This window comes from Suricata suricatta, chromosome 13 (genome assembly GCF_006229205.1).
Source record: "Suricata suricatta isolate VVHF042 chromosome 13, meerkat_22Aug2017_6uvM2_HiC, whole genome shotgun sequence".
NCBI classification, from domain to species: Eukaryota; Metazoa; Chordata; class Mammalia; order Carnivora; family Herpestidae; genus Suricata; species Suricata suricatta.
In genome coordinates this window covers 36839714-36856747 of record NC_043712.1, presented here as the reverse complement: position 1 = coordinate 36856747, position 17034 = coordinate 36839714, and the positions used below count along the sequence as shown (strand labels likewise).

The window sequence follows — 17034 nt, the reverse complement described above, 5'->3', positions numbered from 1 at the left end:
TGTCCAGGGTCATGCAGAAGATCAGTGGCAGGTCTGGCCTGGGAACCCATGAGTGGAGGCAGAGTGAAATGTGTATTCAGAGAATCGGTTCTCTCCCCTTCCCAGACCACCTGCCCCTTGCCCATAACCCAGGTAGGGAGCTGAGGCTGGCTTATTCGATGCTTTTAATATCATTATTTGTGTTACACGATACACAACCAAGGATGATGGTCAATACTGCGATGGAAATGTTAAAAAAAATATTATACACGGCTCATGTCTTCCACACACCTTCCTGGAAATAAATTAGTGAGCACGGAGAAACCTGGCTGGTCGGCAGCCAGAGCTGAGGGTGGAGGGAGTGTTAAGGCAGTATCTACAAGGGGGAAGGATGACAGGGGGGCAAGCTAAGGCCTCGATTCCTCCCCTCCAACACCCCAGAAAGGGAAGGAGGGAACCACACACTCTCCTAGACCCAGAAGGTGCTGGCTGCCAGCTTCCTACTTCTCTCCACCACTTGTGCATTGCCTCAGTTGGAAGCCCTTGCCTGCCAGGGAACTAGTATGTCCTGTGAGTAGGGAGCTTTTCCCTGGTTTTGCAGGGCCAGAGAGGTTGAGCAGTGGGCCAGTCATAGAGCAAGTCAGCAGCAAAGGCAGTAGTCTATATGAGCCCTCATGGGGGCCCTGTCCAGAAAAGAGGAGGTTCCCATGTTCTAGAAGGGTGAATCAGGGAGCCCAGGGTGATGGTACTTGTGGTAGGAAGCTTGACTCTGGGGCCCAGATGATGGCATGGGGATGCTGACCAGGGTGGGAGAGAGAGGCTCAGATGGGGGCCACTATGGACCCTGTAGGCCCTGCAAGTGCCGTGTTTGTCCTTGCCTCCATTTGGCATTTTCTCATCACTTAGTTAGAGTCCCTGCTAGAGGAGGTAGGGGTGGGTTGGAGGAACTGAAGGTAGAGAGCTGCACCTCAAAACTTTGGAGCTGGCAGCCCACACGTGTGGTGCACGCATGCCAGAAGCCTCATTCTCTCTTCTCACTACCTTCTCCCTCCTTCAGCTCCCATCTCAGGAATGGCATCCAGGGAGTGGGCTGTGCATGTCCGCATGCTTGCAGCACGTGAGTGGTATATATGAGAGTAGATACATTAGCATGTGGGGGTTGTCAGCATGGAGGGATGGGGAGTCGACACCCTGGTCCTGGGATATGGGGTTTGTGGGCATGAGACCTGAGCAGTCTTAGGCTATCTGTGCTACCATTTTTCTTCACACAGGGACAGGTCTATATTGCCCAGTTGGCAGGGGTGGGGAGTAGGGGGTGGGTCTGGTTACCTCCTCCCTCTCGATTTTCATCCTCAGCTTTTCTGCCCTGTCCCCGCCCCCCACCAGCACCAGCGGCAGAAGCAGCAGTACACACATTCTGACTCACAGACACTGCATAGAGTTACACATACAACATACACCCTCCCACACATACATGTTCACAGACACACACACATGTGTTCCCAAATAGATCCCAAACATACACAGGTCCCTTAGGAACTTCCCCTCTCCTTTCCACACTGACATACAACTCAGAAAGCCCCTTAGGTGCATTCAAAGACACACAGAGATCCTCCTACACACCTCCACAGAAATTCCTATGAAGAAATTACTTCAGGTTTGCAAAGACCTTAAAAATAATTTCAGAAACTGCTCATTTCACAGCTGAGGAAACTGAAGCACAGAGAACACAAGTGGCTTGCTGAAGATCACAGAAAGGGGGCCCAGGGCCACAACCCCAGCCTCTGACTCCAGGTCCAGGGCTCTCGATCCACTGCTGAGCAGCCTCTCACATTGTTAACAGAACACATAGTCACTTCCCCACCATGGACACTCACATCTGGGACAGAAACAGACATCTCCCAACACAGATACACACCTGCCAGCCTCAGACACACACACCCATTCTGCCGGGTTCTCCCTACCATACACATGCAATGCAACCACTATATTCTCCTAAACTTGCTTCCTTGAAGATTCTTACTAGGAAGCAGTGTCTGGGATCCTGGGCTGGAGAGAGATGGGCATGGGGCATTCGGGGCCCAGCCTTACCTCCTGCTTCCAGTCAGGGATGGAGACCAAAAAACAGAAGTGCAGGGGGTGGGAGAAGTTGGCAGAGAGATAGATGTGTTGCTTGGGGGGTGGGTGAGGACAGATCATATCACTTCAAACTCTGGCCTGTCTCTAAGGCCCACCTTACCTTCCTCCAGGACCCAGAGAGCAAGGAAGGGGTGAATGGGGCAAAAAGGAGGAAGAAGGCAGTGATTCTATGGGGGGGGGGCAGTATCCCACTGGGCAGCTTTGCCAGGCTTCCCATCTGGAGATGAAGGGGAAACACAAAAATTATATGGGCCAGCAGGGGGCATGTGGAGGGGGCTCTGAGGTGCTGGGCCCTGCTCCCACTGCCCTGGGCCTTTCTCCCTCCCAGCCCTTTTCCTTGTTAGGCTGGGCTAGAGGACTCATGGCTTCACTGGGGTGGGGCCAAGCACCCTGCTTCGTGATCCCTCCCCCCACTCATTAGTGTTGTCCTCCCTGCTGTCTAGTCCTTCCTTCCCCCTACCCGACTGGAGCTTTGGGGAAGGTAGGCAGGGTGCTGGGCAAGATCCCCCAAGTAACTGAACAAACAGCCCCCACCGCTCCTCAGCCCCCAGGGTGGAGACAGACCCGGTTTTGGTTTCTCCGGCTCCATGAACACACAGAGGTACACGTCCTACCATAGGAGGAAGCAATGACTGTTACAAGGTTGGCGGCTGTAGGGGGCACGGGGCCGGAGGCAGGCAGACGAGCTGGGGAGGGATTGGCCCCTGCCCTGTCCAACCTGACCCGCGGGGGCCCTGCCCCGGGTGGCCGCAATGGCCCCGCCCGCTACTGAATATGGCAGGCGGTGGAGGACGTGGCCTGGCAGCACATGCAGGTGGGGTTCACAGACTTGGGGGGGATGAGGTCCAGGTCCTCGTCATCAGGTATCTCGTCTAACCGGTAGCCGTCCTTCAGCAGCTGGATGTTCAAATCTTGGTTGATCTGCTGTAGACAAAGGGGAGGGAGGTCAGGCTCAGGGGAATCCTGAGGCACCACCCACAGCCGGCTGCATCCCCAGGCCATCTGCACCTAGCTCATTCCCATCCCAGGTCACCAAAACGCCAGGTTTTGCCGTTCCCTAGGCCCCAGCCTAAGTTCTGGCCTCACTTCTTACAGGTACATCCTCGAGGCCCTGCCTCTCTTCAAAGCACATCCCATTCTAGGGCAACTTCTGTCTCTATTTGGCTGACCCCATAAAGCATCGCTTTGTATTTCACACTGTTTAAGAACACTATTCTAACCCCATGCTCAAGCCCTGACCCTAAAACTGGGCTCCCCACACTTGAGGCCAGTGTTTTAACACCCTCCAGTTTCTTTAGACACTGTCTCACCCTAGGCCCTGCCCCATTATGCCCCACCCCCATGGGGCTCCATCTAGCTTTGCCCATTGCTCCACTCAGGGTGTGATTTGGTGTTGGCTCCACCCCCTGTCCTTGGATGGAGGTGGTCCTGTTCAGGTGTGTGCGTAGGGCCCTAAGGAGTGGGGCCTCACCTCAGCAGAGGAGTAGCCAGAAGAGGAATATCTAGACATGTCAAAGTCATCATCGCTGGTGGTGGAAGAAAGAAGACAGAGAGGTAGTGATTCCCTTATATTAAATGGAAAACTCCCTCCATCCCACCTCCTACCCCATTAGTCAATACCTTCCCCCTCCCCCACGCTTTCAAATAATAGCAGATCTAAATAAAAACTGTGCTTGCCTTGCAAAAGCCCAGCTTTCCTAGCCCCATCCTTCTAAAATTGCCACCCTTAACCTCTTCCTAAATAGAGCTATTACACTCTTAACCCCATTCTCTCACCACTTGTCTAGTCTCAAGTCCCCCTGACTTGTTGGGTTTTCCCAAAGTTCAAGTGTACCTAGGTGTGTTCCTAGCAGTAGGAAACATCAAATCAGGGCCCATTCAAGAGGCAGCTATTGGATCAGTTGTCCAGGATAGCATCAGACTGTGCCAATCTCCTTTTCCTCTCTCTGCTCTTCCCACCTCCAGGTAAAAAATTCCATTCCCTGGAGAATTTGTCCTCGGAGAACTCCTGACTATTTGAGGAACAACCCAATTGTTCTGACAATATAGCAGGTGTGGCCTGTACAGCCCACTTGTATGTTCACAAAGGTTTCTGTGGCTTGCCCGGTTGTCCCCACATCCCTGTACATACCTGTCCGTGTCAAGAGCGACCAGTGGCTTCTCATCTGGGCTCTGGTCAAGTGAGGAGTAACCTTTATTGGGGACGACGAGCCTGGGTAGAAAATTTAGGGCACTGGATTGGTGACTGGAGCACATAACCTGGTGAGGAATGGGGTTAGGCCCTGACCCACCACTCCCCCTGTCCCTTGGATCCTGCTGAGACTCTCCTCTCAGAGAAACTGGGACTAAGGAAAGAGGGAAGCAGGAGAAGTGTAGGACCAGCAGAAATAGATGTTGACTGGCAAGGTCTAGGTGGGATTGGGGGCTTTTACCTTGTCCGGGCCATGACATTGTTCTTCTTGGGTTGCTGATTGACGGGGCTCCCCATGCTGCCATTCTTCAGGGAGCCCTTCCGGGCCAGATCCCGCTGCTTCTCTGCAGGAGAACATGGGAAGGAGGCTGTGTCCTGCTCCCAGGGCCACCCTACCTTCCTGCTCAGGGTTGGCTGGGCTGGGCCTCCAATGTGAAACCCCTTGCTTCTCTAGGAACTGAGGCAGAGATCCCAACTCCAGGCCCTGCTGCTTGGTGGAGACAGTACTTGGCCCTGCACACCTGAGGCAGATAGTGAGGGGCATCAGGAAGAGGCTGACTCCTGTCTTCCAGGAGCTCTACTCCAATGCGGGGCAGTTAGTGTGTGCTTGATGCCAAAGAAAGGCTGGAGAGGAAGTGATGAAGGAGAAGGATGGAGAAGTCAGGGCTTCCTGCAGAGGAGAGAGGAGGGCATTCTAGGAAGGAGGGATAGCATATACAGAAATGCATGTAGAAGTGAGGAGAATAAGTATGGGTCCAAATGGGATAGAGGAGTGAAGTTGGAAGGAGGTCAGATTAGAAAATTAGGATACATTTACTCAATCATTTATTAAAAAATCATCTATTACCATTATGTCTTAAACCCTGTGCTAAGGGGTTGGGAGCTCTGGCTACAACCCAGAGTATGAAGGCCTTGAATGCCAGACAAAGGAGTTTGGGATTAAGGCAGAAGCCAAACGAGCAACTGAAGTTGTGGAGTGGGAGAGGCAGAATGTGGCTAGCAGGGTAAGAGGCAGGAGGCTGGGGAGCTCCTCTGGCTATACTTCTGACTGTGGTGCCAGCCTCTGAGTTCTCCAAGGCTCTAGATCTACCAGATCCACGGGCTGGTCACCAGATGACCCACTGCCTGGTATGTGGCACTGTCACCAGTAGCCAGTAGCTGCCTGGTTCCTGGAGGAAGCCTGTCTACTATTTCCTACTCATCTTAAGCCCTGATGTGGAAAAAGGGACTGATGAGTGGAGAGGGATGCTAGGGGACAGCTCTCATAAAATAACCACTAGCTCCAGAGAGGAAAGATGGAATGGGAATTTCCAGCTACTGTGACTCTGAAGTTTCCCCTGACCTCCATGTCTCTTGGTCTCTCACCTCTCAGTCTCTGACCCTCTCTTTGCCACTGCTCATCTGATTCCAATTTTTTCCCAGCTTCTTTTCAGCTGCCATTACCACTCCAGAACTCTAGGGGGTGCAATTTGCTTTAAAGTTTCTGGTGGTGATTATCCTGCATGCAACTGGTACAGGGTTGTGGATATTCATGAGGAGATTTGGTGGCAATATAATAGGGAAGAAAAAGTGTTATTTTAGTTTTTTTATGTTTTTACTTATTATTGATTCATTGAGAAACAGGGCATGAGTGAAGGAGGGACAGAGAGAGGGAGACACAGAATCTGAAGCAGGCTCCAGGCTCTGAGCTGTCAGCGCAGATCCTGACTATGGGGCTCAAACCCACAAATTGTGAGATCATGACCTGAGCCAAAGTCAGATGCTTAACCAACTGAGCCACATATGCCCCCCAAAAAGTGTTATTTTAAAAGCATGTTAGAATTGTTTGAAATAGTGAAAAAATGCAAACAATAAACTGGCAAAACCAAACTATAGACTACTATGCAACCATTTAAAAGTGTGAAGTTAGGGGCACCTGGGTAGGTCAGACAGGCAAGCTACTGACTCTTGATGTTGGCTCAGATCACGATCTCACAGTGGTGGGATAAAGCCCTGCTTATGTACTTGGGCTCTGGGCTGGGTGTGGAGCCTGCTTGGGATTCTCTCTTTCCCCTCTCTCTGCCCCTTCCCTGCTCAGGAGTGTGCATGTGTGTGTGCTTTCCATCTCAAAATAAAAAATTAATAAGCTTAAAAAAACCCGTGAAGTTAATTTCTATATACTGACATTGGCAGGGGCTCCAGGCCATTAAGTGGAAAACAAAAACAGGACAAAAAAAGTTTTAGAAAAATGTGTACAGTATGATACCACTTGTGTTAAATAGAAAATAAAACAAGAGAAACTAAAAAGGCTTAGAATGATTGTCTTCAGGGAGGAGACTGTGGTGGGGAGAGTAAAAGAAGAAGTTACACTTGTTAAAAGACTTGTTAAACAGTAATAAATAAATAGAACTGGTTGCAGTTTGAGTCTGCTGTCTTGGGAAGATGAACAAATTCCACTGAGAACTCTCTTGTTTAGAAAAACAGCAAGAGGAGATCCCTGCATGTAGTCTGGAATGAGAGAAGCAAGGTAAAAACAAACGAGCAAACAAACACAAAACAAAAAACACCACACATACCCACGCACCACAAGAACAACAACAACAAAACCCCCAAAAGCTAAATAAAAGAAACAGTACTCAGTGCAAAGGAGCTCTGGTAGCTACAGAGGGAGAAGTTTCACAGCGAATGGGAAAAGGCTCCCAGGACTGAGGAAAGGACCAGTATTTGATGGGCAGCTGAGGTCTGAGGAGAAAACGGCCAAGAGGGTGGCAGGGATGGCAGAGAAGTTCGGAGGATACTGATGTGTTGTATTTAATTATAAACTCCCTCCTGGATGCACTGTGTTGTATTCCTCTTCATGAAACCACAGTTATTAAGTCTGTTATAAGCAGCAGCCTTTGGTGAGCAAAATTCTGGTCCCTGAAGGGAGAAGGGGAGTGGAGGGGGGAGGGTGAGGTGAGAACAGCAGCTGCAGGAGCCATGGGAGGTGGGTGGGAGCCAATGACTTCAAAGAAGCAGGCTGTGGCCAAGACTGATTTCAGAGTGGACATGAAATAAACCCCCAAGGGACAGGAGACCCTGGAAAGAGGGTAGGTAGATATCTGGGCTTCCTGAAAAACTGAGGGAAAGCACCCCCAAACAGGAGACAGCCAGGCCCTGAGATCTCCAGATGAGTGAGGAAGAAATGGGGAGAGGATCTCAGTTTCTAGATTTTGGGATCCTTACTCCTTTCTACTCCTTAAATATAGTAACTGACACCCCACTTCTAAGGCAGCTTTCTCCCAGCCTTGTCCAGCTTTTGATGGAACTTCTAATCCTCTCTCTGGGGTTCCATGGTTTTATCTTGGAAGCTATCCCCTTGAACACCTGGAACCTTCTTGGCCTCAGAGATGCCTCCTAGTGCTTCAGTCACTGCATAAGACTACGACTTCTTTCTTTGCCTTGCGGGAGATAAGGTGCCTGGTAGTGCCAATGACTTGGTGGCTTGAGTCTTGGAATCATCTAGTCTGAGTTGGTTTATTTGTGCCACCTCATTGCAGACCCAGCCTAGAGCACCTTGTCCACTCCCCACATCTCCCTCACCCCCCCAGACACACTCACCCAGCTTCACTTGGAGCGGGGATGGTTTGTAATTCATGGCTACTGACTCACCCTCCCGGGCGTCACAGTCCCCGTCTGAGATGGAGGCGGCGGCTGGGTCCTGTGGGGAGAAAGCAGAGAAACAGAGAATTGTTAGAAGTGTAAAGGGGCTGTTCTCAGCCCTGAAACTGGTTCTCCCACTCATCCTCTGAGGCATTAACCCCTGGCAGGAGGCAGGTGATTTGAGGAGGGAAGGGCAGACCCATACACCCTGAAAGGAAGAACCCGAACTAAGTAAAGAGCCGTGGATCTAAGCCCCACTTACACCCACCTGCATGTCTGTCTTCAAAGTCCTGTGTGATCCAACCTCCTCCCAGAAAGCCTACTGTAATTCCTTAAACCCACAAGATTATCTTTGTTCAACATCCCATACTCGTTGCCATGTTCCTCAGAGCCCTTCTTGTGCACTTGTTTGGTAAGGTATTTCCAGGTTCCTGTGAGTTTAAGTCTGGATAAAGGTAAGAGTAGATGCTTTCTAAGTTAGACCTTCTTCTGTTTTCCCTAGTATTGAATGGGTTCCTTCACAGGATTCAGAGAACTGACTAGCCAAGCCAGGCCAGACTTCAAGGCTGCAGCCACTGGACAAAAAGAATTCTCATGAGGCCTTCTCCATTTCACAGGTAAGTCCTAAAGAGTATCTCCTGGGAGAATCTGAAAGGTTGTAGGGGTATGGTAGGTTAGAAGACAAATAACAGCAAATCAGCTGGTGACCAGCTAGTCCTGTGCTGCTCAGTAATCCAGCCTCACTGTTTCCTTCAAAACATGCTAACCTCGGCTACAAGGTCCAGGGCCCTGGCTCACTCTGCTTTAGTCAGTTGGAAGGGGCTAGAGTCATTCACATTCTTCCTGAGAAACGGATGGTCAATCATTGATATGATCTTGCCACTCTAGGCAGCTGCCTAGGACTAAAGAATGGTAAGCCCAAAGTCTGAGAATTGCAGAGTGGACCCAAGGCTGTGCCTGCTCTGACCCTGGAGATGCAGACAGACAGGTAGAATGCCCCAGGATTGGCCCCACAGTGTTAGGCCCAGGAATCTGAGTGACCCAGCAAGGGAAGGACATATAACCATTATGAATCCATTTAGAATGAGACAGTGGGGATGAAAACATGTTTGTCATCAAGGGGAAAGGAAAAAGTCTAGAGTGTTTGGGAGGGAAATCTTGGCCTTGCCCATGTTGCTTCAGGCATCTGGAGTGATCCTGGATGGGCTGTGTCACCACAGTAGTTTGTGAACCCCTGAGGGCAAAACCTGGGCCTCGGTCCTCTGCTCTGATCCCCACCCCTTCACTGGTATTGTAGGGGCCAGGGCTCAGAAGTGGCGTGCTGCAGTGCCTGCATCTCAGTCAATTGCTCATGCTGCAATTCTCTCCAATTCTTTATTCTCTGCCTCCTTGTCTCAGTTTCTCTTTGAGAGACTCCTTATGGATAGCACTTGTACCCTGCAAACTTAGAAAAGCAGGCCTCTAGTGGCCCTGACATATTTCTCTGCAGCCAAAACAGCTTTGAGGTACTACCTGTAGGGGGCATGAAGACTTGACAGCTGGGTTCTGGCTTTCCCCTCAGGGCCACAGGTAGGACTCACTCTCAAAGCAGCCTGATGGCTTCTTAAAGGGCAAAGCCCATAAACATGCCTGAGGGGTCCTACCAGGGAAGTATTGGCACCTTTCCAATTTCCTTAGTCACATTACATTTTCTGTAGTACTTCTCACATGACACACATATCCCATCCATTTAGATATGGTTTCCTCTTCTGGCTTTGAGGACGCTGTGCTCTTTCACTCATGATGCCTCTTTAACCATTGTTTTTGTCTTCTCTCACAGCCCTTTGTCTCTTCTGTAGGGTTCTGCCCTCAGCCCACCTCTCTCTCCTTGGGGAGCCCTGATGTCTTCTACAGTTTGGAATAACATTCTAAATCTATGGCCTCCCAATCATGCATCTTCTCCCTAATGCTCCACCCCTCCATCCATGTAAGCCTCACTATCCTTTCCCTGGGGCTGACTTTAAACACATGAGCCCCTCAGGCATTTGGGGCTAACCTCTCCCTCAGTACAGGTGAGTTCATCAAAGTTACTACTTTCAGGCTGAAGGTACTGGGTGGAAATGGTAAAATTGGAGGGAGACTATGCAGAAAGAATAGGGTCTGAGTGGAGCCTGTGAAGCTGTTAAATAATTCTGGTCAGAGCCACAGATTTGGTCCTTGGCACCACTGGGCAGGTCTTGGTGGCTTTTGATTCCTGAGAGAAACCTCCAGTCCCTTTGGGTCATAAGCCAGGATGCAGAACCCGAGGCTTGAGAAGTCCCATGCAAAGCCCACCATACAGCATCTCCCCTGTCACTGGCCATGATAGAAGGCCATCTTCACGGCAGAACAAAGATGTCTGGCGCTGCACTTGAAAACTCAAGCTTTTATTGTGGGCTTCCTGTATGTCTTCCCTAAGAAACACAGCCAATGCACCGTGACCATCACATGGAAATGTAATCAGGTTAAATGTGAAATATTCATGAATGTTAAGTATCAGAGAGAATCCAGGCAGAAGGGAACGTCTGGCTCCAAGAAATCAGGGAGAATTTAAAATGCCCCCCAAGGACATCTGACAGGAGTTAGCTAGATCCAGGAACTAGAGTGAGGATTAGCAAGATTATTAAACACTCAGCAGAGACAGACATTGAAATGCATCTATAACAGCAACTCATGTTTCTGCAACCCTTCAAACAAATTCTCCACAGACTGCAGAAATGATTAATAGCCCAGTCTCATTGTTTCTGGGACAGGATATATAGGCTAATGGCCAGTGCAAAGCCAATATAATTAGAGGAAGGCAAAAGTGCCAGGAGAATCCTTAGAGTTGGCCTGGTCCAGCGATTTTCATTAAACTGTGTTTCCTGAACGCTATGCCGTGGGTGGGGCTGAGTCCAAGAGGGAAGCAAGAGTAGGGATAATGGAGATCCTCTTTTATTTCATTTATTTATCAGCCTTTCTATAAGATTTTGGTTGGAGAAAGGGTTCTGCTGCTTAAAAATGAAAAATTAAAATCCATTAATTTGAGGAGCCTCATTGGGTCAGTCAGTAGAGCATGCGACTCTTCTTTTTTAATTTTTTTTAATGTTTACTTATTTTGAGATAAAGAAAGAAACAGAGTGTGAATGGGGGAGGGCCAGAGAGAGAAGGAGACACAGAATTCAAAGCAGACTCCAGGCTCCAAGGTGTCAGCACAGAGCCCTATGCAGGGCTCGAACCCACAAACTGTGAGATCATGACCTGAGTTGAAGTTGGATGCTTAACCAACTGAGTCAATGAGATGCTCCTAGAACATTTGATTCTTGATCTTGGTATTGTGAGTTCAAACTCCACATTGGGTTTAGAGATTGCTTAAAAATAAGATCGTCAAAAATCCATTGATTTAATCCAATCTGGTTCTTTAAAAATGCTTTATTATGGAAATTATTAATGTTACAAAAAAGTAGAGAAAATAACAGTGAAATCCTGGGTACTTATCATTCCTTATTTGTAAATGGGACTAATTTTTTAAATATTTTATTTATTCTTGAGAGAGAGAGAGGGGGGGGGAGAGAACGAGAGAGAGAGAGAGCGCGCACACACAAACAGGGGAAGGGCAGAATGAGAGGGACACAGAATCAGAAGCAGGTTCCAGGCTCCCAGCTATCAGCACAGAGCCTGACACAGGGCTTGAACTCACAAGCTGTGAGATCATGACCTTAGCTGAAGTCAGATGCTTTACTGACTGAGCCACCCAGGCGCCCTTAAATGGGATTAATTTCAATACCCATGTCAAAGGTTCTTGTGAGGCTAAAATGACTTAATATATGTAAGCACGTTAGTATAGTATATATTGAGCAATGTATCTGTGCTAGTTATAAAATTATTAGTACAGGTATGCTCTGGGAGTAACCAGCTCATAGCTGCAGCCCTAGCACAACACAGTTTGGGGCTTAGATATGTGGGGAGGTATCTATGGAAAAGATACTCCTTCCATAGGATGATGAGGGGCCTGACCAGAGGGCATTCTATTTTCTCTCTCTCCTTACTCCAATATACTACATTTTCTACATTTATTTATCAATGGCAGGCCGGTTGTTCATAAAGATAAATGGAAAAGAGTCCCATCATTAAGAAGGTCCCAATAATTATCAACAATGTCAAAGAACCAGAGGAGTCCCAGAAGATCTAGGCAATATTTAGGAATAAAGAAGTCTAGGTGGCCTCAGAGAACAGTTTTAGTTGAAGGGTTGGAACAGAATCCAATTACAGAGGATTTGGGAGGGAAAAGGAAAAGAGAAAGTAGAAACAGTGAACATGAATATTTTTTCAAGGAGTTAGGCTGAGAAGAAAAGGAATGAGAATAAATGACAGCCAGAGGGAACTCTGGAGTTGAAAATTTTCTTTGGACCTATGGAACACCTGACCAATGTCCTAGACTGAGGGGAAGGAAGCTAGGTAGAAAAGGAAATGTTTGATAGGTCATGGCCTTTGAGGAGGAGATGGAAACAGAGCCTTGGACCAGAGAAGAAAGGCTCCTTACTGAAATGGAAGGAAGGTGAAATGCATATATCATGGAGGCAGAAAGGTAGGTAGAAATTTAAGGGAGTTCATTCCTAAAAGCCTAGTTAGGTGGAGGAAGGGTTTGAATAGTAAGAGGCTGGGGAGAAAGGAGGAACATGGTGACTAGTCAGAAGTGTAAGGAGGTAAGACTGGCTGGGCCTCTAGCTACAAATCCTCATCTTTCACCTGCCCTTGATCTGGTCACCAGGATGAAAGACGCTCTCCATGGTGCTGAACAATTTTGCCTTTGTCTTGTAGACTGCATGAATGATTCGGGGTAGAGACACCATTCAGTTATAGCTTTCCTACAAGAAAGGTAGCCTCTGTCCTCATCCCTGAGCACTAATCTTGGGAAAATAAAAATTGAAATAGATTCAATGGGGCAAGGTGAAGTTAACCAAAAAGAAGGAAGGATTTTTATGCTACAGCTAGATTTTGAGAACTTAAATTGGTCCTGTGATTAACTGAGACTTATCTGTCTCCTTAAACAGCTTGATAGAATTTATTGCCAAAAACAAGCACCACCAAGCTTTATTATCTTTGTGGTGGCTCTCACTGCGAGAACCAAAATGGAGAAGAGTTCTGCTGATCCCAGTCCTAGTTACAGTCATAGCCATGGCAAGATTAGTAGATTTTTCTATTATAAAGTTAATATATGCTAAAATTTTTAAAAATCATTTTTAGTTTCACTATCTTAAGACAACCTCTGTTAATGTCCTAGTGTACTTAAATCTTGTGTGTATACCACAGTAGTAACACTCTGGGGTTTCCCTCTCTGGAAGCTGGTGTTTCTCCTCATAGTCCACAGGGTGGGCTCCAGGTACCATGTTGGTTCAGTGTGATCCCACCATTGTTTGGACCATGTGGAGCCAATCAGGGTCTTCCCCAGAATAGGAAGTGGGACTAAGAGAAGATGTAAAGCATAAGATTATAGATTAGGTAGTAGAGAGAGCCACTGGGCAGGGAGATAAGAATAAACTTCAGAAAGAAGTAAACACAAGAGATAGAGAAAGTCATTCCTAGGCTGTAATTCTAGAACTTCTTCTGCCCTTCTAAGGCTTATAGGGCACATCTACCCTTAAATACTATGAGAAATTCTAGTGACCTTATAGGCTATTTCCTTTTAAAAAAATATTTGGGGGGCATCTTGGGTGGCTCAGTCAGCTGAGCATCCAACTTCAGCTCAGGTCATGAACCCACTGTTCCAGGGTTCAAGCCTGCCATGGGCTCTGTGCTGACAGCTCAGAGCCTGTAGCCTGTTTCAGATTCTGTGTCTCCTTCCCTCCTTCTCTCTGCCCCTCCCCCACTAGCGCTCTGTCTCTAGCATGAGTGGGGAAGGGGGAGAAAGAGAGAGAGAGATACAGAATCCAAAGCAGGCTCCTAGCTCTGAACTGTCAGCACAGAGCCAGATGTGGGGGACTTGAACTCACAAACCGTGAGATCATGACCTGAGCCAAAGTCAGATACTCAACTGACTAAGCAACCCAGGGGCCCCTAGTCTACTTTCCTTTTTAGCTTAAACTAGTTTGAGTTGAATTTTGTTACTATAACACATGCATAGAACAACATTTATAGAAAAACAAACTGTACCTTATATTCTGTATTTTGATAATTAGTATTAGAATATAATAAACTCTCCATATTTTTACATAGTTTTTGAAATCATCAACTTAAAGGCCGTATATATCCATAGAGGGGATGTATAATAACTTTTTAACCATTCACTTATTTTGGACATTCAGGTTGTTTGCAATTTTTCACTATTATAAATAAAGTTAATGCTGAAATCCAAATATATTTGCATTTAAGGTAATTTCTTAAATAAAGTAGAATTACAAAGTCAAAAACCAGGAGTACTTTTAAGATCCTTGATACATATCATCAAACTGCTTTCCCAAAGGACTGTTTGAATTTACAATGCCTCCAGTCATGACCGAGGGCTATAGCTGGTTTTTAATATTTTATTTTTCACTGTGTGCCAGGAAATTTCAGGTCATCACATCTATCCATCATTTTGCAAGAGAACTGTGCCTCAGTCCTTACTTACCTGGTTGCCTCTGGGGAAGCTTCTTTCAAAGAATAGAATTCCCTCTGGGCATCACCTGCCAGAAAAATATGCCTGACTTGAGGCCGCCAATTAAGAACAAAAGGAGATAAGAGTCTGTTACACTGAAGCTTGGGAAAAACTCTAATTGGGCACAATACTGCCTGATGGCTGGCTATCGTGCTTCAGCTGGTCCTTAGCCTGTGCCAGTACATCAGCTGTAGGAACCATGACTAATTGCAGAGCCAGGAGGCAAACTTCACAGAATGAGACTCCCTTGCTTTCAGACTTGGGGCAGGAGAATTAGCCAAAATGGCTCTGGAGTCATCCCAGTGAAAATGGCAGTTCTTACTCTCTTACCCATTATTTAGTTTTCAAAAATAGCTCAGAAACTACTGGGGGGGGGGGCGCGGGGGGAAAGGATGGTGAAAGATATTGAACTAGTACTGGGATGGCAAAGAACTAGATTCATCTTTTAAATGTGGAGACAGGGGTCAGTGAGTTTTAAAAAAAGATTTAGAATCCTGTTCTGCCTCCTTCATGGTTAGGACTGCTTGTCCTGGGTTGGTGTTCTGCTATTCCTTCCCACTCCTACTCACCTGGAAACCCTATGACTAAAAAGCCTTTGTTTGGGGGATATGATAGATACCTCAACTCAGGGACACCCACTATAGCAACTGTGGCTTGAGGGAAGCCTGTGCATAAAGGCCTAGGGGACAAGCCTCGTGACCCAGGAGGTAGGAACCAAGCCAGCAACTGAGAAATCTAGGTTCCTCTGGGAGGCCTGGCCTCACCTAGCTCCTAACTTTCATTCTTCTCCTTAAGCATATCCCTAAGCCAGATGTTCAGATGCCCTATTTTGGATCAGCTAGAGACATAGGTCTTGGCCTATACAGTCTTGTGACCTAGAGGGTTTTTTGAGCTTCCTATCTTGCCACACCACCCCCAGCCCCCATTTCAACATCTTTAGGGAAAGACTATCTCACTTAATAGATAAAGGGGCAAAAGTATAAAGTTCTTTAAAAATAGATCAACGATGGTTAAAATGGCTAATTTTATACTATTAAAAATTGAAGAAAATAAAAGATGGACTGGTAGGGCCTAAGGCAGAAGGAGAAAACTTGTGAGGGTGGGAAGTGGATGGAAGGAGGTCCTTTTTCTCCCTCCCTCTTTCCACCCACATTCCGTCCCTTCCCTTTCCTCCCTTCCTTCCTTCGTTCCTTCCTTCCTTCTCCTTTCTCTCTCTCTCCCTTTCTCTCTCCCTCTCTCTCTCTCTTTCTTGGTTGAGTTTCAGCCAACACAGACTTTGTAAATGAGGCCTTTCATAGGAGAGGGGAAACTATTCTAAAATCAAAGAAGAGGAAAAGGAGGAGGCCCAGAACATTGAGGAAAGATGCTGCCCTACTTTAGATGCTATAGATGCTGCCTACAAATAGAGGGCATTTGTTTGGAGAGTCTTTGAGACTGGTCCCCCAGCCTTATACATGGTAGGAAGCATGAAGAAATCTCAACAGATATTAGCATTTGGTCTAGGCCAGACTGAATGTGGATCTTCACATGGATCTTGGCCCCAAATCTCACTGGAAGGTATTTGGTAAGCTTCAATTATTCAAGGGACTAAGTCTGTCCTTCACTGGTTCATTAATCTTTTGGACTCCTTGTTTTCTCAAGAATATGAAGTAAATAGTCTGGCAGTCTATGGGATGTCCTCACACAACTGCCATTTCTGATCCTTTTTCTCTGGCCTTGGAAGAGTAAAGAGCTACCTGTCTGCAATGAACAATGGAGTTGGAGCTGGTATCAAACAGCTTCTCCCTTCTGTGGCATTTCTACCCCTGCCCTTCCTCATCTTTTCAATCTGTTCTCTCTGACGTTCATTATAATTGGCAAGCACCACGTTTTGCTCATAAAGACAACTTGAAGTTCTAAAGCTTAACTCTGGGCAGAGAAGTTTCCTATTCTTTCCTTTTGCCATTCCAATAATTAAACATCAGTAAGTTTACCACTTGTTTAAAAAATTTGATAGTCACTGAATATAACATGGGGCTGGCAGTGTACAATGTACTTTGGAGAGGGAAAAATACTGATTCTTGCAAAATGACTTTTGTCTAGTGGTAAAAAGAAGATAGAAACACATATTAGCCCATTTAAGGCAGAGACAGGAGCATAAGAGAGAGGAATGCATAAAGGGTGGTAGAAGCACAGAGGAGAAAGTGATGGTGGTAAAGGTCTGTTACCCTCCCAGATGTAGAGGGTTGGGCTTGGGCAGGAACGTGATGAAACCAGAGGCTCACCTATTAAGTGACGTGTCAGCACAAGAGCAATGACAATTGAGCATAGGGCCAGGACTCTCTTCTAACTACCTCTAGTTGCTGCTGCTGCTGCTGCTGCTGGTATCAGGCATTCAGCCTACTCTATTTCAGTGGGGGGAGGGGGAAAGTGTAATAGGGCCTTTATCATTGAGATGCACAAACAACTCTCCCACAAAGAAAGCTCAAGA

At 47.1% G+C, this 17034-nt stretch overlaps 1 protein-coding gene and 1 long non-coding RNA gene across 10 annotated transcripts in view; one reads left to right on the top strand and one right to left on the bottom strand.

Annotated features, from left to right (window-relative positions):
- The first annotated feature begins 38 nt into the window (after positions 1 to 38).
- Positions 39 to 9857, top strand: LOC115276103. Of its 2 annotated transcripts, none has more exons than XR_003901815.1 (4): positions 39 to 132; positions 1037 to 1096; positions 8455 to 8547; positions 9750 to 9857. It is a non-coding gene; the product is annotated as an uncharacterized LOC115276103 (long non-coding RNA). The 2 variants fall into 2 exon arrangements; XR_003901814.1 differs by having other exon boundaries at positions 8433 to 8547.
- Positions 148 to 17034, bottom strand: part of FAM219A (family with sequence similarity 219 member A) — a 54308-nt gene continuing 37421 nt past the window's right edge. For 2 of the 8 annotated variants that reach the window (XM_029919912.1, XM_029919917.1), the window contains exons 2-6: positions 7889 to 7988; positions 4551 to 4653; positions 4250 to 4330; positions 3590 to 3644; positions 148 to 3039 (exon numbers count right to left, since the gene is read on the bottom strand). In XM_029919912.1, the coding sequence (XP_029775772.1) occupies positions 2884 to 3039; positions 3590 to 3644; positions 4250 to 4330; positions 4551 to 4653; positions 7889 to 7988 (495 nt within the window). In that variant the 3' untranslated portion in view covers positions 148 to 2883. Of the gene's footprint in view, positions 3043 to 3589; positions 3645 to 4249; positions 4331 to 4550; positions 4654 to 7888; positions 7989 to 17034 lie in introns of all 8 variants that reach the window. The other 6 variants (XM_029919911.1, XM_029919915.1, XM_029919914.1 and 3 more) reach the window with 3 other exon arrangements.